This window comes from Xiphophorus couchianus, chromosome 20, assembly GCF_001444195.1.
Source record: "Xiphophorus couchianus chromosome 20, X_couchianus-1.0, whole genome shotgun sequence".
Classification (NCBI taxonomy): domain Eukaryota; kingdom Metazoa; phylum Chordata; class Actinopteri; order Cyprinodontiformes; family Poeciliidae; genus Xiphophorus; species Xiphophorus couchianus.
Genome location: NC_040247.1, coordinates 12,848,825 through 12,873,960, shown reverse-complemented (window position 1 = coordinate 12,873,960; position 25,136 = coordinate 12,848,825). Strand labels below are relative to the sequence as shown.

The 25,136-nt window shown below is 37.7% G+C and overlaps 1 protein-coding gene across 1 annotated transcript in view; it reads right to left on the bottom strand.

The window, feature by feature from the left end:
* Positions 1 to 25,136, bottom strand: part of foxj3 (forkhead box J3) — a 108,531-nt gene that overhangs the window by 44,407 nt on the left and 38,988 nt on the right. The window contains exon 2 of the mRNA XM_028002840.1: positions 23,028 to 23,513. Coding sequence (XP_027858641.1) covers positions 23,028 to 23,348 — 321 coding nt within the window. The 5' untranslated portion in view covers positions 23,349 to 23,513. The remainder of the gene's footprint in view (positions 1 to 23,027; positions 23,514 to 25,136) is intronic.

The following is a 25,136-nucleotide window of genomic DNA, read 5'->3' as shown; positions in this document are numbered from 1 at the left end:
AAGGGGAAATGAAAGAAAGATAAGGATAGGTCTGTTTTAATTAAAAACTGATGTTTTTTCCAATGAGATGATCTTAAGCCACGGCACAAAAGAGTGACCTGTGTCAAAGTCAAAGCGGTGAAATATTATGCAAGCCTGTCAAACACAATCAGCTTCTGCTTTACTATAGTGAAGGCATCAAGAATAAAACTGTTTTTTACTGTTTAAGCTCAAGAGGCACAAAAAAAAAGACAAAAAAAATCAAACCAGAGTTCTAATAGAATATAAATGTCAAACATATAAACCCATACTTCCCTTTCTAAAAGTATCCATATCATTTGAACTTTGATTTACATTACAAGAACAAACGTCACAGTAATTTGTTAGAACAGATCAACACAAAGTATTTTTGTTCATCTCCTTTTACTAAACTGCCCCTAAATAAAATGTATCTAATTAGTGGGGCTCATAATTATGATGAATAAATGTGCTAGAGTGGCTCAGTTATGGCCAGACTGAAATACAACTTTGACCAATCTTTACAGACGTACTAGATTCAATCAGATTGAGTTCCTGTGTAAAGAAAGATGAGAAAAATGTTAGCGTGGTGCATTTGTAAAGTTTCAAGAGATATAGCCAAAAGAGCTGTAACACTTATTAATTCATTAGTATTAGTACACTCAGGGGGTAGAATGAAAGTACCTGCACACCACCACACTTTAGATTTTTATTCAAATTTTATTGGTTGATTTCACAATCATCAGTAATTGTGATAAATTTATTAAAAAATATTGATCTATTGTCACAATAAATTCCAATTAATTATGTTAAAAAACTGTCCTTATTGTCAGGATTGATAGTTGTATTTTATTCTCCATTTGTTTAATGAAAGCGTCAAGAAATACCAATAAATTTTAAAATTCAGTTACCATGTGTAGCTTAGTGATAGAAATCGTACTTCTTAATATGTACTAAAGAAGAGTATTGCAAGTGGTTTGTTTTTCTAGAGCACTATTTGTGTATGTTGGGATATACAATCAGTTACCTAAAGAAATATGTAATAAATAGTTCTTATTGTCACTTTTGTCATTATCACAATAGTACCACACAATATTGTGATAACATTTTAACTCCAAAATTGTATCTATTCAAGGAGTAGAATGAAAACAGCTGAACACCACACTTTTCAGATTTTTATTCCAATTCTGTGTTGGTTAATCATGAAAAAAATCTAATAAAATACACTGAAGCTCAAACAAAACAAAAAAAATAATAAATCAAGGGGTATGAATTTGTTCGAGGCGCTGCAGGTCTCCTCCCAAAAAGAAACAGATCTTTGTAAAGAACAAGGCCACACTAAAGTCACCGGTGAGTAAATCAGAACCGATACAGTAACACATTCATATCTGCGGCGCAACACAAAGGCTCACCGGTACATGACTGTATTTTTAGGCCTTTGCTATTTCGTAAGGACCCTGTGACATGCCCACCAACACAGAACGTAGTCCTCAGCCTCGGGGATGTGCACCCGGACCAGGGAATGTAGCACCTTCACTGTCTATTTGTAGTGGGTGTGGGAAGGCATGTGGGATGCCACAGCATTTACTCAGCAAGGGTTAGGGAGAAAAAGGCTCAGACAGGCAGGTAGAGGAGGTTTGCTCAGGTAGAAATCACAATCACAAGAGCTCTGATACCGCTTCAACCCTGCTCTGCGATTATAAAGGTTGTTTTTAGTATTTAGTTTTATAAATATAAGGCCATTATCAAAACCTTACTGTTTTAAGAGTGGCGTCCTACAAGAATGGCTTATAAAATTGCTTGTGTTAGTGTTGAGCACTTCTAAAAGACATACTTACTACAGTTAACAGAGATTTCTTAGTATGAACCTTTTTTCTTCATCATAGTGATATAGCAAAGATGCCTGCCAAGGCTCGCTGCCCAGTGTACCACAAAACCTGCATTTATCAAAGTCGAGAGACCTAAAGCTCACACTCAAATACCAATGAAGTCAACTATAACGATTTTCACCTTTTTTCCCCCATCCATCTTCAAAGGCATTTGATCTGCCTCCCTTGGCATCTCGTAGCTGCGTGTTGGCATGTCTGGTTTAAAACCTCTCACTCTCTGATCTTTAAGCACTTGTATGTTGATTAAATAAAACATGAAGCGCTTGCTTACCAGCTGAAAAAATATATATACATATTTACGTGGGTCAAATCTGTCATAAACATACATAAACAAACTTGTCAGTGCAAAGAGCACTCAATTTCAACATCCACAGAAGACTGGGACAGAAGGTCAGAAGAAATTAAAATAAAGAAATCAAACTGATGACTGAATTTTGCCATCTGCACCTTTGTTATCTACTGTCAGACTCTGAGGCATTATAGTAATTAAAACTCAACAGCCACTTTTGCAGAAGTACATGACACTGTGGGGAAATGGTATTTTCCCCATCCCCCTTAACAGGGGGCATTTGGCAAAATTAAACTCATTTTTCATAGCAGGACTCATTTAGTGAACGCAATACATGCAAGAAAGAAATTAGTCTGATAAGGGATTACATGCGAACTTTAGAAGTTGTCAAAGTAGTGGCAGGAGAAATGTGGAACATCATAGATACAACTGGTAAATGCTCAGTTGTTTTATTTTCATTAAAAAAACAGCAAAGATATGAAAGGTTTGCTGGTCTCCATGCAGGAGGTAAAAGGCGTAGCTACAGAAGCAGCAACTCTCTAAACCTCTTAAGCAAATACAGCATCATCCAAGTGTCCAAAATCCCCTTGAACTTTCTAAGATTTTGTCACATTACAGCCATAAACTTTAGTGTATGGCTGTAATTTTAAAAATCACAATTGAGGCACTGCATAGTTTTGATGCGGAATAAAAATGATGCGTGAGTTTAATGTTTTTTAGACAAAGAAGTCTGTACTTTTTTGTATTCAGCTCCATTTGAGTCAGTACCTTGTAGAAACCGAATGATTAGGGTCGTTTTCTGATGGAAAGTGAACCCTCTGACCCAGTCTCAAATCATCGGAGTATCTAAGTTTTTCCCCCAAAGACTGACATTTATTTCTCGCCATTCCTTTTTTCCCCCCAATAACTGACCAGATTTCCTGACCTTCTTGAAGGGAAGCATCCTCAGCATTATGCTCCCACCATCAGAGAACCACTTTAGTGTTTCTATGCTCCCTGCATGACTTGTGGCAAACAGAACTTCTTATAGCTTTCTTTCCACTTCTCTTCAATAACACAGACTAGTTTAATTGATGGCTAACAGTTGTCTTGTTAACTGATTCTAATACATAATTATTTAGTGACATTAAAGCAAAGAGGCTGAGTAAGGTGAACCAATGGCAGTTTTCTGGCTGATCGGCAATTACAATCTTTAAGATGCCTGACCTGTCGATTCTGATTTTGGCCGATACCATTTTTTTTTTGTCTGAAATGTTGTTAAATGAGGCAATAACGTCACAGAGCTGGTAACAGTGGGGTGACTATTGTTAACTGCAAGCATGTGGACATGACCTGGTGGGCCAGTCTTTCAGTAAAACCTCTCTGGGTAGAGCAAAATAGGTCAGTGATTGGTTTTTAGACCTTTGCTGAGGTAGATAAGATCATTGGATAAAATCGGCTTCACGCAAGTATCGGCCAATCTCCCAAAATTAAGGAAATCGCCACCTATAAATTGATGCACCTCTAGGTGCAAATCCATGCCCAACTTCAGATTTTAACTTAGAAAACAGAAAAAGGAAAACCTTCCATACTTCCAGTATTACATAAAATACCATTTATAATACACCGTTTGTTGCTGCTATTTGATACAGGAAGTTTCAGGAGATAATACCATTTTAACGTTAACATGACCAATTCCCAGTGTTCTTACAGGACCTCACCTTCTCCATATCAACCAGCATCTGATACAGATTAACCACAGAATCTGAACACAGCAGAGGTAGATCTGCTCTACCTGATTGTGCAGAAGTCTTCAACATCATACAGTACAAGCAAAACGATCGAATTTCATCAGTAATTTTGTTCTGGGTAATTCAAGGATACTGCAACTTACTGAGCTCCAACAATAGGCTGAGCTAACAAAAAAGCCCCATAGTTCCCTCATGGCTTCTAAGAAGTTTATGAATGCTGCACCAAGGATGTTCCCTTTTCAACAGAGGCAACGGGGTTAAAGACCAAAATTTCTACCACAAATGCTCTGAACTCAATTTCGCTAAGGCACAGCATCCAGACTCCCTTTTCTAACACTTTTTTTTATTATTTAAGGCCAACCTTGAAATAAAAATAAACCAAGAGAAATTCTAGAGAGAGAAAAAAGCCTTGTGCATTATTTTCCAGTTGCACTCAAGGTTACAACGCTGACTTGAATGCGACATTTGAAATTCGAGCATTCCCCTTTTAAATTGGGAGTCGATCACTGTAGATGTGAAAAGCTGTGGGGAAAATTCTCTTAATGCAATGCTGAATGGCAAGTCACACCACCACAAAAGCCCCGAAGCACTCGCATGAGGCCTATTTGATCAAAGTCACTCAAAAAGCTATCAGTCTTTGTCTCCTTTGCTTTTTTTGCAATATTTTTGTGTCTCCTCCACCCCCATCTCACTCAAACGAAACCACACAGAATAAAAATGTTTTGTACAACCTCTGGTGTTGCTAAACTTGCTCCGTTATTGCATGCTGCAGCGTGTAGAATTGTAGCATGATTCCATTAAGTGGGTTATTACAGAACATCCCTGACCTCTACCACAATGATTGTCCAGACAACTTCAGAAATAGGTAGCTCTGAGTGACGCAAACACAGCACAGCAACAGTTAAAGTTTACAAAAAACACCAAGTCAAATATGGAGACAGACTCAACAAAAAACATATCACTAGAAAAAATTTTAAAATGTGAAAAATTCTTAAAAATATATCGAAACATCAAACTGCAGATTAAAAATATGACTATGAATATCAAACAAAATCACAACTACGTATACATTTCTCACAATTTAATGAAAGCATCAATAAACAGCAGAACATTTTCCTATTATCAGCTAAAGGTAATTAATAGATTATGGAGGTTTGCAACTTGATGCTCCGACAATAAGCTGCATTGAGCAATGTTTTAAAATGTAATAAATAGATTTAGCAGTTTCTGCTACACATTTCATGCAGTATATGTCTAATATTTCCACAAATGACACTAAGAGTTCAATATATATATTTTTACGAAGTCATTTTATCAATAAGTTGCAAACTAATTTTGCTTTTTTACATACTTTTCAATAAAAGCTGACTGAAGAATTGAACATCTATTGAACCTAAAAACAAAAATAAAATTGTTTTTAATTAAAAAAATTTAAACTGTGTAAGAGTAGATCTTAATTTATTAATTTACTTCAAAGGGACATGTTGCTTTTGTGGCTCTGAACTAAATTTGTTCAGCAGACTGAAGATAAAAATGGCTCTCAGTGTCGTAAAGGTTGCTGATCGTGGCATTAGATGAACCTGAATGGATCCTGTGAGTTTCTGCTAAATTACAATTTGTCTTAAGTTGGCTAAATGGTAGATATGTTCAAGGAAGATATAATTATGTAATTTTTTTTCTACAAGTTTCTCAAATCGAGTCTAATTAATATTGCTTGAGATGCACCCATTCATCTCCCAGAGTCAGGAATTGTTTGATTTTCATTTGATCACCTGATCAAATGCTGAAAACTATTTGTCTTGCATATTTATTAAAATTAGAACTAAGGCTGGACTCAATCTGTGGACACAAAACCAAATCCATCTACTTTTAATGCATTTGTTTATTTTTAGAATAAAACAAATCATTGCAAATAGCTGAGGATGATGCCTTGTTGCAGTATTTCTTTTCCCTTGGATTCAGCAACGACATTGTCATCTTTCAGCCCAATGAGTGCATTTCATTTTAATAATTTAAAATGAGTAAAAATATTGCTGCATTAAATCTATGCACCCGTTCAGTGAACACATATTGGTAACCTGCTCCCTTAAAGGCTGCAGAGAGCTGTAAATCGAGTGAGTGATGCTGGGTCGCCCTCCCTTTCTCCGCGACTGCAGAGGCAGCGCAAGGCCATGAAAGATTGGAAGCAAAGTGACGTCCTCTGGTTTATCCTCCCTGAAAGCCTTCGCATGCTCTCAGTTCCACATGAGGGATCTGATGAAAGCCGTTTGTCAGTACGCCACTTAATTATCAGCCAGAAGAGGAGCCTCTGATGCCATCCTCTGACGACGGGCTTACAGCCGCACGCCGACAATGGGCCACGCTAACAATGAACAACCGAGCTGCTCATAATGACGATGGGATGGTGCCAACTATCCACTTCAGAGTCAAAGAAATGGGGAACCTAACACAAGGAGTGGTTTCTACTTCAAATTCAAAGTTTTTTCCAGCTCATTAGAAGCTTGTGTAATGAAATATTTCAGAGGATTGACAGTGTTACAGAAGAGCCAGATGATGTTTTGACCTTTTGTTTCTGCCCGTCTATACAAAGGTGTTCAATATGCGTGGAAGCATCAGTGTGAACTTAAAAATAGTCGTATGAACTCCTTTGACCTGATACTTCTCCTCATTCTATTGACTACAGAGCTTGTTTATAACTAAACATAAGATTACGAGAAGAAGAGAGGCTCATCTTGTGTTTTTATCCTGCAGCTCAACTCTTACAGACACTGAAGTCAACTCAAGTTCCTGGGAATGTTTGGCCTGAAGCTTTTACTTTGGAGGAAACAGTAAGACATTTATTATTGTGTGCATTAATGCGATACGATTCACAGCTGCACATTTACCAGAGGCATTAGCATTTAGTGACAAAAGGCAATTATTCAACATTAACCTGGGATTTCCAATAGTATTCAGGCAGCAAAAAGTACATACATTTATGACATATATTCCATTTATGAAACATGTAAGAAAAAGAGTTTGTTTTCTCTGTATAGTATGGTGCTTTTCTAAGAATATTCTAAACCATTTCTTTCAACTAAATACATTAGAAAATGATCCAACTTAAATAAATTGCTTCAGCTGGTAAGAATGAATTGAATTAAGTTCATCTGAAGAACTTGACAATTTTACAAACTTAATGGATTAATTTGGATACTTATTTCAGTGCTACCAACTTAAGTAATTTATTTAAGTTTGATAAACGACTCCTTTTTCAGTGTCGGACAGAAGGGAAACCTACAATCTCAACTCTCACATGTATGTGATGTAATGTTTTATGAATGCGAGAAAAAAAAGAGAATTCATGTTTATTTTTCACTTACTTTTCCTTTACAAATAATGGACACGTTTTTTGGGATCTGGACAAGCTTAGATCATCTGCAATTGACAATCTAGTGTAATTTAATTTCTGACATCTGGATTGGATTATTTTAATAAAATAGTAAATTATTTTATTTTATTTTAATAAAATATTCTCTAAAATACAGTTTTTGATCCAAGATAAATTTAGTTTGTAAAAAGAAAATGATGAGCAACAGCGCTCTGTTTAGCATTTAAGTTGTTTCAAAAAAATATCAAGAGGATGAACTTTGGAAAAAATATTCCGTATATATCCAGATTTGGAAAATAATCAAACCCAATTTCCAATTTTAAGATTGTGTAGGAACCTGGGGTTAATTAATTGGATCAAGAAAGAATGGATGAAAATCATTCAATGTTAATTTAAATTACATGTTGTAGCAATAAAGGTACATTGTGAGCCGACAGAGGAGGTTAATGGTAGTTAAAGGAAGACATAAATCCTGTGAAGTAGTAACTTAGCAGTTGAATTTATAGAAGAAGGTTTTGTTTATGAACAATGAACTGGATGTCATTATCAATATGCAGCTTCATTGTCTCAGGGGAACACTTGTCTGAAATAATTATTAAATAAATTACAGAAGTGTGGCTAAAAGCACATTTTGTAAGGCGAGGACATTTCATCAATAATTTCTAATCACCTCATTCTTTAGTATTTTTGCGAGAGTTCGATTCAAATTGTAACAAAGCATTCCCCTTATATCAGATCTAAAAAAAAAATGCTCTGACAGCCCTAAAACATACATTTTCCCGGGCGCTAAACCTCAAATAATCTACATAATATGCATCAGATTTGATTTCCTTCTGAAAGCGAATCACAGACCCACTCTATAGTCCATTAGCCAAGTTAATGCAGAGCTACCAGACTTGCTGACCCATTAATAATACATCGCAGTGGTCAAAAGAGGCCAGACACCTCTGTGCACCCTTTCATCCCTCTACATGGCCACATTAATGGACTAATTCAGATGCAATTAACTGGTGAGGAGAGGCTGTGGCCTTGCGGCTGGTGAAGCGCGAGCTGAAGGGGCTTAAAGCCAGGACTTGGATTATAATCACTGTGAACAAACACATGAACACACACAGACACAAAACTATTTACATACCATTAGAGGAGCGCCTCAACAGTGTGCTGAAAAACCTCAAGCAGCGTTTCCAACTCAATACCAAGAAGAAACGCCAAAACGCGACATATTTCAACCACAACACCTTCTGTACCAGCAGTGCAATTTAAATTAGAGTCTTTTGTTTTCAACAATTGTGCAAATATAATAAAAAGACAGAAGGATAAAAAAAAAAAATACGACCTTCCAAGGGGATCATAAGGACTGATCAAAGATGTGGAAGTAGCAGTAAAATTGTGTAAAAATGAATATATAATAGGAATGTGGGAATAGTAGCAAACAGCCAGGTTTCAAGGTGACTTTTGGGCTTTTGCACATCTTATTCCTGCTGCAGCTGCAAGAGGTTCAAAATGATATGTCTGAGCCAGAATGTGACTAATGATCCACAAGCCATTATATATGCTGAGGCTAAAGTAACTAATGAGGAAAATGATGACATAAATAAAGCTTCATGCAAGATTTCTGCAAGTTTCAGTTGGTTTAATACAGCTCTTTTCAGCCTCTGTTATAGAACAGTTATTTAAATGCATTATTAAGTTTTAAAATCAGAAAACTAAAATTAACAGCACAGTTAGTATATTTTTAAACTGGACGGTAGTGTCTTTTGTTGCCTGATCTGCACATGCACACTGCGTGGGGTGATTGAAGTCGACCCACCGATAGTTTACAGCTGAATATGGCTGACTGTAAGCCACACTGCTCTGATTCCATGATCTCGGCTGCTTGGTCTGAAAGCACACATGGTGGTTTTGCACGATGCGACTCAACAAACTGATCTGTAATGGAGGGATTATAGCTGCGGGTTTATTACTGAACTATGATCCAAATGGTCTATAATTGTTGTGATAGATAAAAAGTTACTTTTTAAGCAAAAGTTAGTCACATACAAGTCTTTTTGAAGGTTTATATTTGGACTATTTAACACTTAATATTCTGCAGAAACCCTTGTTAGTTTTGGATCTGGCTCATTTTTGTGCATCTTAACATATGGAAAGCTGATATTACCTCAACAAGTTTTGAGACCAGTTAGTACAACAATCATAAAATTCAGTGTAATATGCATTAAACACTACAAACTGCATAAACAAGCCCAACTTATTTCTGCAGTTTGTAGACAGATAAAAATGGGTGATGCGCTCTAAATGTTCACTTGCCCACTCACTACAACACACTTCGGTTTTCAGGGTGCAATTAATTTTTGTTATTTTAACATGAAATGTTTTTAAAAATATTTTTGGAAGTTGTAATTGACGAGCAGGTTGCAGCAAAAAAACTTATTAGCAAAAAATTTGGTCATTTATCCCAGCCTTAATAATCTCCTAATGAACTGGTTTCATGTGTTTTTGCTGCCAAAAACTCGTGCAGTGTTCTCACTTTGGTCTTAGTTTATAGACTGAAATCCCTCTATTGATTTATTGTAGTTTTTGTCCAGTTTTCATTCCATTTCAATAAATTACCAAAGCAAAATTAAACGCTGTGGCCTTTGGACAAACAACATGCAACGTGAGTTTTTAGCAAACACTGGCCAGAAACCTTTAAAACAAAATTTTAAGTAAAAAAAAAATTATGAAATTCACTATTACCTTTGTTTTCCTTTCATCACAACCTGTTTCTACTCAACAAAGTTGCTGTGAAAACCCATTTTTTGGTTCCTCCCAGATCTGACGGTGACAAATGAGCAATTAGAGGAGCGATATTCATACGTCCCATTCATGGCTCTGATGACCTGGGATTAGCCCCGTTGATGCCAAATGCGAGATGCGAAAGATGTGCCTGTCAATACAGGCGCCTGGCAAGGCAGTGCGGTCCTTTCTGGCACGTCATCCATCACTGGTTCCGCTCGGCTGCCGCAGCTGTGTCACTGTCCCCGCTCCGACAGACTGCTGACCCCACTAAGGACGCAGCAGCAGGATGATCGGATGACACTCTGGGAAAAGAGACAGCCATCCCGGTTCTCTGACAAGGCAGAGAGCGAAGAGAAAAAAAAAAAACTTTTCCTACACCTCGTACTCATAGCGACATAGTTCTCAATAAGCAGGTGTGAATATCAGGAGTCATGGGGAAAAATGCTGCTTCTACATTTTTATCTGAAAGGAAAAGAGCAGGGCTATGATGAGCAGAGGAAAGCTGTTAGCTGCAGGAGGCTGGCACTGAAGGTGACAGGTGTTAAATAATTGCCAAGGAGAAGAAGGAGGGTGGATGAAAACAAGACAAAATCTAACACTGACCAGTTTTCCACATTAATTACTTGCCATGCAGATTTCATCAACATGCCAATCATCTGGTCCGATCTGCTTTTTTTTAAAACTCTCATCAGATGTAAGTGACCCACAGTGTGGATGTCAGACTGTATGGGTGAGATGCCAGCGCTACTTAGTGGCTTTTCATCACATGTAGAGACGCAGAAAGAAATCAGTCGAGGACCAGAGTCTGATGGCCAGAACTCAAAGACCCAATCTTTTTCCAATTAGTGAACGAATCGCCTGACAACACTCTTCGATGTGGAAGTTCTCACTGTGGTAATGCTAACTATTTTAGGTATCAGGAAGTTGCTTAAAATAAAGTCAGTTAATATAAAGACAAAACTCAGTTTAAGATATAAAAAAGTAATTTTAGGAGGCTTAATGGTGAAATAGACTCCATTTTCAAAGACTGTTTTTGGTGAAAGTATGAAAGAAATGGTTTGGGTATCTCATCCCTCTATTGTGACAGAAATTGCTCTAATATATATATATATATATATATATATATATATATATATATATATATATATATATATATATATTCTTCTTTTAAATAAAGAATACAGGAAGACATAAAAGAAAGGAGGGAGGGTCCAATAAGTTCATATTTCTGCCTACCTCCTTTTTAAATAGTTATCTAAACATTTATTATTGCATTTGAACTGTGAATGTGAATATGTTTAATAAATGTTAAATAAATAAACTAAACTAAGAGGAAGAATAGATTTCCTGTAAGAAGCAAGATATCAGACAAAAACTGTCCCTTGTGAATCAGCCTCTTTATGTGCATAAAAACCTTTGAGCACACGTCACTGGATAATGAGGTACTGATTGGGTGATCACTTGAACTCAACAGCAATGTGAGCTTTATAAGACGCCTGGAGACTGTGATTAAAAAATCAGGGTTATCCTTCCTCAGTTGAAACATCAGAATTTTGTTTTTGAAACATAAACTTGTTGGATTTGCCGTTTTTGTTGTATTGGCCATCAATTTTCAGAAAATAAATGCTTAAAGTCAAAATTCTTTTATCTGGAATTTGAGAGTGCCAGTAATTTCCAGAAAAATAAAATACACAATTTTACTATTATAAAAGCAAACTTAAAAATGTTGAAATGCTCTTCTCTCTGGCAGAATCTGCATCAGCAGGTCAAAGCTTTAAAAAACAAGCGCAGTCTTAGGCTGTTCTTGACTTGACAGCCTCTTCTAATTAGTCCTGCAGCCCATATCCCTTTCATTTCCAAAAGGTAAACGCTATGTGCACGCTACGGTGATGACAGATCAATTAGCTGCAGGCTTCAGAAGAGGTAACGGCTCCTCAGGGAGAGCGGGCTTGCATAATTAAGAATATTATTAATTATATTTAAAGACAAAAGGGTTACAAATAAGAAAATGTCTGGAAAGAATTGCAACATAAGACTGTGCATTGTGTGCAGAGACCACCACAGCGGCAGCGTCTCCTGCTCCAACTCAGCCTGGATTAATCTAACAGGGCAGAATCAGTGTTAAAGGGAGATTGCAAGGACTGCACTCTATTTATAGAAAGCACAAATCATTGCTGTACCTCCTTCCTTCCGTCCTAGTCCTCCTCATCAGGGCAAAAAAAAAAATCTGTGTGCATACAAGAGGCAAAAGGAACCATCTGTGATCCCAATGTAAACAAAGGTCAGGTGATATTAACAACTGAGAAATCATTAGGTTGCCAAGCCATTTTCAATCTGCCACTGTGGATGTATTTCTGGAAGGGAGGACTTTACTTTACTCAATCAATAATGGCCTACATTTAGAGTGATCAAGCTTATAACCCAACATATATGGTCAAAGATATTCATAACACTTTCACCAATTTGTTTTGAATAATCCTGTTTTATTTTGCAAAAGCAGTGGAGTAATGCCATTAAGTTTGAAGTTAATTCAAAGGACAAAGAGCTAAACTTGCAGCCAGATGCAAAGAAATACAAAACATGTTCATTATAAAGGAAACAGATGCAGGAAAAGGAAAGTATTACAGTTTAAATATTTCTAGCCAAACACCAAACATTTAGAAAAACGTGCTTCATTCTGAATGCTTAAAACCTAAGTAATCACTAAAACATTTTATACTTTGTTTCTATAGAACAGTACTGAAAATGTGATGTCCCAAAATGTACAGCATCTAAAACATAACTGAAAGGCATTTTTTAAATATCAACATAATATAGATGTGTTGTATAAAAACAGGCAAAAAAAAAAGTTTTCAGCTCACATAAAAGTACTACACCAAATTATCAAATTATCTAGCATGCCTACATGATGTAATTAAGCAACTTCAGATAAAGTCTCACCAAGTAAAAAACCTCTGAACCTTTGAACAAGAACACGGTCAGAGATCAACAGGCGATCGTGTCTTTACGTTACATGAACCACCGATGCTTTCTAGAAATTACTAAAGGGGCGTGGCAGGTGGAGAAGCAGCAGAGCAGCTAGCGTGTCTGTATCGACTTCAGCATCTCTCATTATCACGGGGGAGGAAGTTCTCTGAATCAATTGATGACCATGATCAGCAGCTTTTTACGACTGGCTGTTGCATCACATCCAAGTGAGCAGCGAGAACAGATGGGAGGGAGCTGCTAACAGCTAATGACTGCTTAAAACGATAACGCAAGTCACATATATGTGTGTATATGTATATATATATATATATATATATATATATATATATAGCGGCTGAACAGTGAAACCAAAGCTGTGCTTGTCAAAGTGACGGCTAGAGTTTCAACTAGAACTGCAGCCAACATCTCTATACAGGCCTGCAGGCCACCAGAGGAAGCAATAGAAGCCTCAGGCCTTTTATGTACTGCACTGCAGTCAGCACTTCACTCGGCGCAGTGTGGGGACAGCAGCTCCTGCCAAAATCTATCCATGCCAAGGCCTGCCAGCTTGCTCTCCCCACCCACTCTAAGGGCCAGAGCGTGAGCGGTGGGGTGCCGGTAGGCGGGTGCAAGGTGAGGCTGGTGGGCGGGTGGCCAGGCTGGAGCTTCCTGACACGGGAACCCGCCTCACAGCGGGATCAAGCGAGCTGCCGAGTGAATCACTACCTCTCCCACAAACTGAAAAAATAAAAAAATAAAAAAAGTCTGTGCCGGGCCAACAAGCAAACATTTTCAGGCTGAGACAATAACTAAAAATACAGCTTTGAAAGCTTGAAACTCAGACTGAAACTTTCATCCAAGGTGAATGTGAAGGTGCATGTCCATAAATTAGAAGCTAATTAACTTTAGCAATGCAATTCAAGAAGTGAAACTTCATTACTTAGAGATGGATGTAGCTTAAGGGTCTCTTCCTCCAGATTTTACAGTTCCTGAAAACCTAAAATTCAGTATCTCATAAAACTATATTACTACACAAGACTAAAAGTATTTTTTATGCAGAAATGTTATGTCACAGGAAAGACTGCAGACTTGGTGAGACTGCAACATTTCAAACTCTGAGAAAAACCAACTTTATTCACAGACTAACAAGTTTCAGCTCCTGGGTCAACGAGCTGAAATGTGTTGGTCTGTTAATAAAGTCGGTCTGGTGAGTCTTCACCTCACCAGATCTTTGTTTCTCTCCATTCACCTTCAGAGTCGTTGAAGTTGTGCCAGAAACGTTTGGAAGAGTGCTGACTCCAGTAGAAAAATCACAGACACCCTCAGCAGCGAAGGCACACCACAAACAGATTGCTAAAGAAGGTGACTGAGTTCATGTACGAGAAGATGAGTGGAAGGAAATAGCTGAACAAGCAGCAGACATACAGTACACTGCACAAACATCTTACCAAGTATTTTTGGTCTAGTTTCAAGTGGAAATATCTTAGTACATTTGAAATAAGATAAAAATAATTTACAAGCAAATTTTTAGCAAGAAATATGAGCTTGTTTTAATAGTTCCTTAACATTGATGAAAAAGTATTAGTATCATTGGCAAATTATTTCACTTAATATATTTTTATCTAAGTTAATTTATCTGCCAATAAAAGTAGGACTTTTCATCAATATCAAGGAATTATTTACTTAAAATAAGCCTCTATTTCTTGTTAAAACATTTCCTTGTAAGTTAGTTTGCCTTATTGAAAATGTACTAAGATATTTTCACTAGAAACTAGACCAAAAATACTTAGTAAGATTTTGTTTTTGCAGGGTAATTGCAGGTCTGTCAGCATTTTATAAGCAAAGACCATTCAAGAGTTTAGAGTAGATTGGTAAGACATGGACTGTGGCTGTCAGTGCGCTGCGGCTGTCACGTTCCTTAAGCCACGGCAGAAACAGCAGAACCTCAACTAGAGATGCACCGATCCGATAATATACGTCTTTATAAGCCATGATATTGGAAAAAAATATATATATATTTCTTATTATATTTCTGAACCATTTGAAAGGTTTGTTTTTGCATGTTTGACCAAATTAGTCAACCTATTTTTGTGTCAGTTTCAGTTTCTATATTATTTAATTTGCATTGGCTGTTCTACTCCTAACTGCACCGTTTGACTGAGCTTGTGAATCTATAGGTGCATTTAAGTGTGCTGTACAGGTGCAGACTTATATCAATTTGTAATTCAGTACATTTATGTTTGTTTAAAAAAAAAAAGGGAAACATTGTAAGTCAATTTGGTGCTGTTTTTCTTTATCGGATCGGTATCCGCCAATACTAAATCACAGATATCTGTATTGCAAGTGAAAAAAGTGGATCTGTGCATCCCTAATCTTGATTACACCCTGAATTAAGACGTTGCCAACTACTCCAAAGTCTTTGACTAAGTTTAAAGTATATTTAGTATTCAATTTAAAAATAAAGGTGGAAAATTCTGGAAGAAATTTGAAATGAACCTTCCTTAAAGCTCCAGTGATAATTTAGGGGACGTGTTGTTTCAGATGTTGAGTTATTGTGATTCATTAAATCCAGAGTCAAGGCGGGCATCTACCAAGAAATTTCAGAGCCCTTCATGCTTCCCGCTGCTAACAAACTTTATGGAGACGCCAATTTCATTTTCCAGCAGCACATGGCAGTGGCTTACACTGCAAAACAGTAAAATACCTGGTTTAATGTGCATGATTTAGTCTGGCCAGCAATTTGACCCAACCTAAACCCTTCGGAGAATTTATGGAGCCGAGTCAAGAGAAGGACAAGAGACACCAGAGCTAAAGATGCAGACGAGCTTCAGGACGCTATTAGAGCAACCTGAACCTAACACCTCAGCTACAGGCTGAAAGAACCTGCAAACCGAACCACAGCAGAGTACTGAGAATACACGAGCAGGTCACCATTACTTAGGAAGATTAGCGTTTTTATTATTGGTTTAATCTAACTGGAAAACTGAATGCAGGGTATTTATTAGCTATAACAATCAGAAAAAAATATTTAAATGCATCACTGTGAGTACTGGATTTAAATGCACTGCAAAAACAAAATAACGTTTTTTTTCTAGTCTCTGTGCAAATTAGAAATGAGTCAAAACTGGCAGATATTTTTCACTTATATGAAAAAAGTATTTTTTTATTTTATATTATAGACTTAAAACAAGCCAGTATCTTTCTACAAGTTACTTCCAAGTTTGTTTTTCTATTTCTTATTTGCACTACAAACTACAAACCAAAGAAGTGGTTTTATTTATTTGACTATGACAGAGTACATAAATCAAAATTCCCATGATTTACGGCCCTGTAAATGTGCCAAAATTAGCACAATAGCAAAATGTCATCTTTCTTCCAAAGATAATTACACAGAGAAAAAAACTATTAAACATACTAAAAATACCTCTCTAAACATTTCACAAGAAATGACAACATTTATTTTATGCAGCATGCAGTTCAGCAAGATTTTTGTTTCTGAATTCATTCAGTGGTTTTCCAACACAGAGATACATTTGCAGGAAAACAGAGATCATTTTTGGATTGTGGTAGTTAGGAAGTAAAACATTTCCCCAAAATGTGTGTCTACTCTCTACTGGGGGGGAAAAAATCCTTAAGTTAAGTCCTTAAAATTTAAATGCACAGAGTAATGATGATCCTGGTTAACAGAGCAGACAGACGTATCAGAGACAGCATGAGGCACTGAAGTAATTTTACACTTAGATTTTAGGCTGCAAACCTGAGCTTGAGGTGGGAGATAGAGGCAGAAGGTACAAATGCTCATACCTCCACAATCTTATTCAAATAAGCAAATGCAGCAAGGATTTTCTGAGCCCTGGTAAGCCACCAGTCAGAAGCCGGAACATTATCTCCAGAGTAAATAATGTCCTGGAGGACCAGTGGCTACCCAAAAATCACTTTTTAGAAAAATAGAGCGCTGCCCCAGGCTACTATTATTAAGCCTCAGATCCAATAGGAAGTTGAACCTTTGATCTGTTTAGGGTACTGTGTATTTGCATTTTATAATGAGATCAAAGTGAAGTCCAGGACCAATGCAGAAGACAGCTCTGTGCCCCATATCTGCACACCCAACTACTTACAGACTTCCCAGTTATCAAGATCATGCAAGCGCTGAGGACCTTCAGTGGAAAAAGCAGAGCGGGATTCAGAGTTTGTTGGGCAATCAACACCAACCTAGTTTCTCATCCAACTAATTTTCTTCTCCTGTACACAGGTGCAGAAGAGAGAGAAAAAAAATAAACAAAGTCATGCCAGCAGCAAAAAATCTCAACGGTTCAAGTTCAACAGCAAACATTTCAAGCATTTTCAGACTGGTTGAGAATTGCTTTAGATTTGATTTGGCATTCTTCACCTGGAAGAAATGCAGAGGGGAATTTACACACTCTACCTGAAGAGAGCCCACGAGGAGCCGAGGGAAGGTTTCAGATGAGTGCGGAGGTCAACATTTCAGAGAGGGTTTTTATTTTTTATTTATCTCGTTTCTGCACTGGTAGGAAATCCACCAGAAAAGAAATCACATATGCTGTCACTTTTTTCTCTTTTTTTACTTTAGCATATCACATTTTTAGACATAAAAAAAACAGAGCTGGAGATTGGAGCAGGAAGGTGTTTGTTTTACTCCTTTTTTTGTTAGAAATATAAAAATCACTGAATTTTTTGTTGTAGATTCAAAATATAAATTCATGTGGCTTCTTGTTAAAATTGTGACTCTCAAATTCAGTACATTAAGCTTTTTTTTTTTTTTAAGGTCCAAAATATGGATTTGTGAACAATTATTTAAAAAAAAGGATCCCCACACAATTAAGCTTCAGTGACAATAAAAACCACTGAAATCATCTGAATAAAATCTATTTATGCAGGTAGTTGGTTTTTTTTTTGCCATATTACCCTCCATAAAGCATGCTGCTGTAGTCAGAGTATCGGTGGATCCCCCCCTCACTTGCAGATCCTTTATGCAACATTTGCCCCATTACCAGGTGTAGCTCAAATGCTGATTAACCATTTCTGACACGCAAGGTTGCATTCACGATGACAAAGACCAGATTTGAAACTTCTGACAACTCATTTGGAAACTTTAGGCAGCACTTATTCCGTTTACTCAATTCATACCGACACTTATATATATATATAAAGAAATTCCAGAATGCAAACTCAAGTACAAAATTTCCTGATTTTTTTGTGAAGACATACTGATATGAAGGAATACATAACAGTTTTCTGACCCTGTGCTGGAGACTGCTCCTGAGATTAAAAGTTAATCTCAGTAGTTTTCTGGGTCGGCTTCCATTGCATGTAATAGCTTTGAAGTTGGAAAGACAGCACTACAAATATTTATTGTGACAAAGCGCTCCTTCCATATTGCATTACAGGAAATGGCTGCAAGCAGATGCTCCTTTTGGTAACATGCATTTAGAAATCCTTGCATGTGAAGTACTAAAGCAATCTGGCAGATTTTCAGAAACAACGTGCCTCACATGAAGGAAGCTGCAGCGTATGAGCTGAATCACGCACGAGGCTGCTCAGACGAACTTCCAAAACATCAGTCAAAGGCGCCTCCGAGAGCTGCAGAGGGTGTGAGGAAAATCAGCCACTAATTGCTTGCTCATACATGCCGGGCGCATATTCATCGCTCTTGAAGAAAAAAAACCCAACAAAAAAACAAAACACTGTTAACATTTTTTGACCTTGATGAATTATATGTTTTTATTGACTTATTGATATTTCTTAAAAGCGGAGGCTAATGCAGTTGTGTTGAGAAGATTAAATGGGTTGCTGGTGTCCAGATTAGCCAGGTCTCATCTCACAGGCACAGCTTGCATTATCATACAGAACTGACGCATGTGTGTGTGGGTGTGTGTGTGTGTATGGGGTTGTGGGCGTGTGTGTGTGTGCGTGCGTGCGTGCGTGCGCCGAGTCTCAAATTGCTGCGAATGGCATCTCCAGGGGAACAGAAGAGCGATGACTACATCCGACCTACATTCACCCCATCCTGGCATGCTCGCTTTCAACTAATTACACACACTAACATGCATACTCAGTCAGGCTATCGGTGGAGTAATATCAGGGAAAAGCTGCAAGGAGAATGCTAATACAGAATGCATGCTGCAGAATAACACATCATTTTGGTGCTGTGAAAGTTATGATGTCATAAACCTTTTACAGCTGTGCAAAAGTAACTTCCATATGATTTGGAGAGATTCATATCTTAGTGCTTTAGAGGAGTAAAAACAAAACTTAAGGCTATTGGAGTCCATTTAAAGGCCTCGAGGATAAAACATCTAATAATAGATTCCATTCAAACATCTTGTGTGTTGAGGAGAGTAATTCATATTTTAAACACATGGTTTTATTTGTTTGATTTCTCAGAATAACTGACAGGGAAAATACACCATTAACAAGAACTAAGAAAAAAAAAGGTGACGCAGGCTAGAGCCTATGAGCACATCTCCTTACCGCTCTTTCAGTTTTCTGAGCTGTACAGCATCCTGGTTAGAGTGATGTGGTTTTTCACACTTTTAATGTGCGGGGTATTTCTGCATTTGCAACCCACATGTAGGCTAGAATCTGACGATCTGTGCAAGGCATAACTAAACTTGAAAGCACTGGAGGAGCGTCAAACTGCACCGCCACTGACTAATTTTGTGACTTACATTTTTACAAAAAAAAAAACCTTATTCCAGTTACGTCAGTTCTTTTTTTTTTGTATTTATACACCCAACTATGCATAGAATAATAACTGATTTTGACATTATACATATGTGGGTAGGAATGCAATGGTAGAGACCCCAAATGTCAACCAGACAAGAGTGTATGTCGATCGTTGTCAATTGCAGTTTAAATGCAAAAACATCACCTTAAAAATATTAAACATGACAAAGCAGTTGCTAAAGTTGTGATACTAAAGTTGAGTTATGTTTGCAAAAATCTTTCCCACAGTGTAAAAATCTGCAGCTTAAATAGGACACCAAACGGAGCAATACCACCAATAATCATAGGGGCAGAGTGGCGCCCCCATGATTTTAGCTCAGGTTCAATCAGAGAAAGCAATGAAGAAGATGGAAATGGCTGAACGTCTCCACCACTCAGTCTACTGTACTGACTCGTTATAGTTTTCCAAGAATACACATTATCTTGATTTCCTCCACTGTTACCATGTTTGCTGTTGTCTGTAGCTAAATCAGTAGCTAGCTCAGAACTAATTGTAGTGGCTATGTTGCCCAGCAACCAGGAAATTCACTCATTTTGTTGAAAAAGGTTGAAAAAATGGTGTACAACAATAACGCCTTTAATGGCCAATACCATGAAGTTTGATTTTATGAGCTCATGCTAATGAAAAGTTATGTGCTTATTATTGATGAATAATAAACAAGTGATCTACCAGTGCACCAATTCTGAAACTAGTAGACTCTAAAATTAATAAATAATTGTATTCATGAATAGTTTTGCGGTTAAGAGTCTGTTATAAGTGTCAATAGCCATCAGAATGCTCAACTCCATTAATAAGGCTGTCTGAAAATGCTTAGTTATATATAGTTCTGGAAAAAATGAAGAGTCCACTGCACTGAACCCCATTGAAACCCTTGTTTTCGATCAAATATTGATTTCTGAACTCTTCCTGAGTTAAAACATTTGTATTGTTGTTTCTAAAGTAATATGAACTTGTTTTCTTTACAATGTTTGATATGTGAAAGCAATTTGTCAATTTATCATTTAAATAAATACCACATTTTTGCTTGGAATTTCAGCGACATGTCAGTAGTTCATAGAAAAACAGAACAATGTTTATTTTACTCAAACATATAACTATAAAGAGTAAAATCAGAAAACTGATCATTTTAAGTGGTCTCTTAATTTTTTCCACAGCTCTATATTTAGTAATATAAATATAATTTTTTTTTTCTTACCTCCACCAGTAACACTTTAATATCTATATGTATTTATAGTTCCACTAATATAGTTTTTCAGCAATTATTATGTGTACTCCAGTAGCCAAGGATATTTTGTGGCCAAATTCACTGTTGTGTATTTGTGCAATAACAAGTAAGTCTAAGCTTTATATTTTATCCTGAGTAATAACCTGAATACTTTGAAGAGCACACTATTGTCCAGGCTATCGAAGCTGCAATCTAGATTAAAAGTGCATTTATTTGTAAAGTTTGATCAATAAGGGTCATACGCGCTGCACCTGGATTTGTCCAACAACAACAGTTGAATATAACACTGCAACCCTAAAGCCAAGGTCTACAGAAAACCATTTAGCACTGAATGTAACAAGCCACTGCACACAAAGGTGGGTGGCACACAAAGCACAGAGCTGAAATCAGTGTTGGGTGAAAATGGCTGCAACTCAAATCAAGACTGCACGTATGCCGCCGGGTTACTGACAACTAAATAAGTAATGATGAAGGCAAAAGAGGAAACAACGGCTGCAAAATGAAACAATTAATTTCCTTACAACGTGCATTTTCACAAAAGCTAAAATCAATCCATCTATAACAACACATGCTTTCTCATCTCTGCCTCACCTACATTCATTCACATGCACAGACACACACACACACACACACCCTGGTCCACGCGCCAGATCTTGTCGCCCAAGGAAATGGGTTTCATACATCTTGTCTGACTGCAATAAAGCAGTGCCTAAGATTCTATTTCCAATAAACGTCGACTGATTGGAAAACTCATTCTAATATCAATTTCTATCTGGGGCCTTTAAAAGGCAATCAGCATAGCTTCATCTCGGTATATCATGGGCTCCTTGAGATGATGACACAGCACTGGCTTTCTCCTTCTGCATAATGGCCTTCTCCTATCAAAGCATCTGCAATGAATAATACCACCCATGAATGGGCTATTTAGTCTGTGTTCGCACAGATAGGGACCACTTGTCTGAATATTAATCCAGGGTTTTACACTTCATATGGTTCTCTCAGGGCTGCAGTGTTTTTCATTCAGAGGAGTGAGGCACTTAGTGTGATTTGGCACACTCAGTTTTTTCCTTTTTCTTTCCTCTAAGCTTCCTAGGATGTGACAATGGTGATTACCAGAGGAACTACACTTTGTTTAAGATGCTCCCGCACCCAAAAAACAATGATTTGAGTCGGGCAACATCGGTTTCAGCAAAATGCATGTCCCAGAAATAACTTCCACAGGTTAAGAAAAACGAAATATCTTTTAACACAAACAAAAAAGTTGATATTTCATCCCTGAACAGCAGTAAAAACGGGAAGTTATAGACTATTATTGTCAACAAATCAAAGGAAATGACAGCAAAAAGCACCAGACAGCAACAAATATCAAGATCATTCATTTATGCCTTTACCCTTCAGTGTCCTCTTGAAACAAGAGCAACATTTTGTTGCATAAAAACTTTTGCACCCGTTTGCTTGTTGATCAAGACCAAGCAAAAGAATTCAGACCCCCATGATGTCATGTTAAAATCAATTTGTAGAGCATTCTGGGCAGGAGGAAACTGTGGCATTGTTTACATTTTTTTCATGAGTGAAAAAAAAAAGATGAAATGAAGTATGATGTGTATTTGTGGCCTCTGGATTGAACACATTGTAGAAACTCCAGGCAAGTCTATTGGAGGACCAGTTTTGGACATGTAGACACTGAAAGTTTTCTCCGTCTTTCTTCACAAAACAGATCAAGCTCTATCAGACAGAATGGTGACCATCTTCAATCTTCCACAGATTCTCAGTGGGATTGAGATCTGGACTTTAACTAGGCCTTTCCGATACCTGACTATACTTTAAACTAACCTAGTTCACTGGAGCTCTGGCTGTTGATTTATCAAATAAAATGCTAATAAAATACATTGAAATATGTGGCATTAACATGACAAAATGTGAAAAGGGTACAAACACATAAGCAAGGTAACGTTTGCAGCCAAACAGAAAAATAGAAAAAAAAAAACTTTGTTCATAAATCAATAATAACGGTGCACGTTTCTTGTTCCTTACCTTCCAGCCGCTGCCTGCCTCCCTGTAGTAGGGGAAGTTATCACAGATCCACTGGTAGATCTCGCTCAGCGTCATCTTCTTCTTTGGCGAGCTGTTGATGGCGAATGTGATGAGGCTGGCATAGCTGTACGGAGGCTTGCCGTCCTTGTGCTGCTGCACCTCCTCCTGATCCAGCGTGGTGGTGTGATCCAGTAAGGTGCTCTTCTTGCCCATGCCGGGCCCGTGGGCATTCTGGGCGTCCGTCTTGCGGATGGCCGCCTGCATGGTCAGCTGAGGGAGCCAGTCCATGGAGGTCAGGCTGCTCTCCAGCTCCGACGTCATGTTGACGGCAGGCCGGGCAGGAGGGAACGGGGGTATATTAAAAAAAAAAAAAAGCCGGAGGAAGTGGTTAACGTTGGTGAAAACAGTCCAAGTGTTGGAAATGACTAGGAAGAGAGATGAAGTGAGGACAGCTTAGGATGTCAGCATAGCGTCTTCTGTTCGTCCCTGGAGAAACAAAGAGGAGAGAGATGTGCTTTTATTAGCCAAAGGTTTATTTCATGGAGTACATTAAAGCAGAGAGAAAGAAACCGTTCATCTGCCATACAGCAGCATACGAAAAACACAAGAAAAGCTCCTTTGCAGTTTCCACAACATCACCCAACCGTCTTTATGAAGTATCCTCATATTCTGTACGCTAGAGATCACAAGCCCACCACTTTCTCCACCACTTGCTGCTCTCAAAGCTGACTCATAGCTGGGACTCCATCTGCACAGAGAGAGTAAATGCCAAGCAATTGTTTTCACAACTGCCAGCCAAATGGGGGAACGGCTCAGGAGGAATTCCGACTCTCTCGACGGTAGTAAACCCCTTCTACATTTTTATCCCTGCTGCTCGCCTAACTGCCCGCCTCCTCCAAACGGAGCTTCTGTCGTAAACAAGCAAACTAGAGTCATCTTGCAAACTGTCCTCCACTGTGTGTGTGTGTGTGTGTGTGTGTGTGTTAGCCATGTTGCGCAGAAACCAGCCAGCAACAACCTGTCTCGCTGTCTCTCTCGGCACACCGCCATGCCGCTCTTTAAATAGATGATCCGTGTAGAAAGGCCAAAAGTTATGAACACAGGAATGTAAGGGTAAAAAAAAAAGAAAAAGAGAATCAGGGCGGGATGACACTGCAGTCTGTTGGAGAGGGGTCTGGCGGGAACATTCGGGAGGGTGAGGAATCCCCACTTTGTTGTGGGATTTTTTTGCTTCACTTGACTAAATATGTTCACAAGTGTGTGTTTGTTGGTGTGTGGCAGCTTCAGCATATTCAAGTCTGTGTGTGTGCCATTTGGCTCTGAATAGCAGGAGTCTTGAGGCCACCTCATTGGTTAAATCATGCATCTTTCAGTGACATGCAAAAGCTATTTCAAGATTTCATGACTTAACTTGGACTTCAAAATATATCACGACTGCAATCAGTGTGTGCAACATTCACGTCGCAAATCAGTGTAGGGCTGCAACTAACTATTAGTTTAATAATTGATTATTCCGATTTAAAAAAAAATCTCATTTTGTAGATTTTTATAATATTAGAAATACATTAAAATATGCAAATAAACAAGAAGAACATCTTATTGCCTAAAATATATAGAACAGGATTCCTTTAGTGAATGCTTGATCATTTGTAGCAGAGGATAGCTCTGCAGCTTAAGAAAAAAAGCTCAGGCCTTTCTGCTTGACAGAACATCAATATAAGGCAGGGCTGATCTGTTGATTATTTGGATTAACTGATTAATAATTGAATAACAAAAGGTGCTTAAATAGGACCTTTTTTTTACAGAATCAGATGAAGCTAAAACTATTCTGCTTGAGTTCAGGGTAGAATATATTTACAGATCTAAGTTTTTTCATTTTAAGGGCAAAATGTGGATATTTTCTGTACATTTTAACTTAATTACTGCTCTGAGTATGCTGTTGTTTCAGTAAATGGCTTTTTTTGAGTCTGTATACTCCAGTTTACGATTAATCAATCGCCAACTAATGTAGTTGGCGATTGATTATTTCAATAATCGATTATCCCAATTCATCCTTTAATCCCAATTCATCCCTTCAGTCTTAAAGGAGTTTTTGAAGTGCAGTAACTG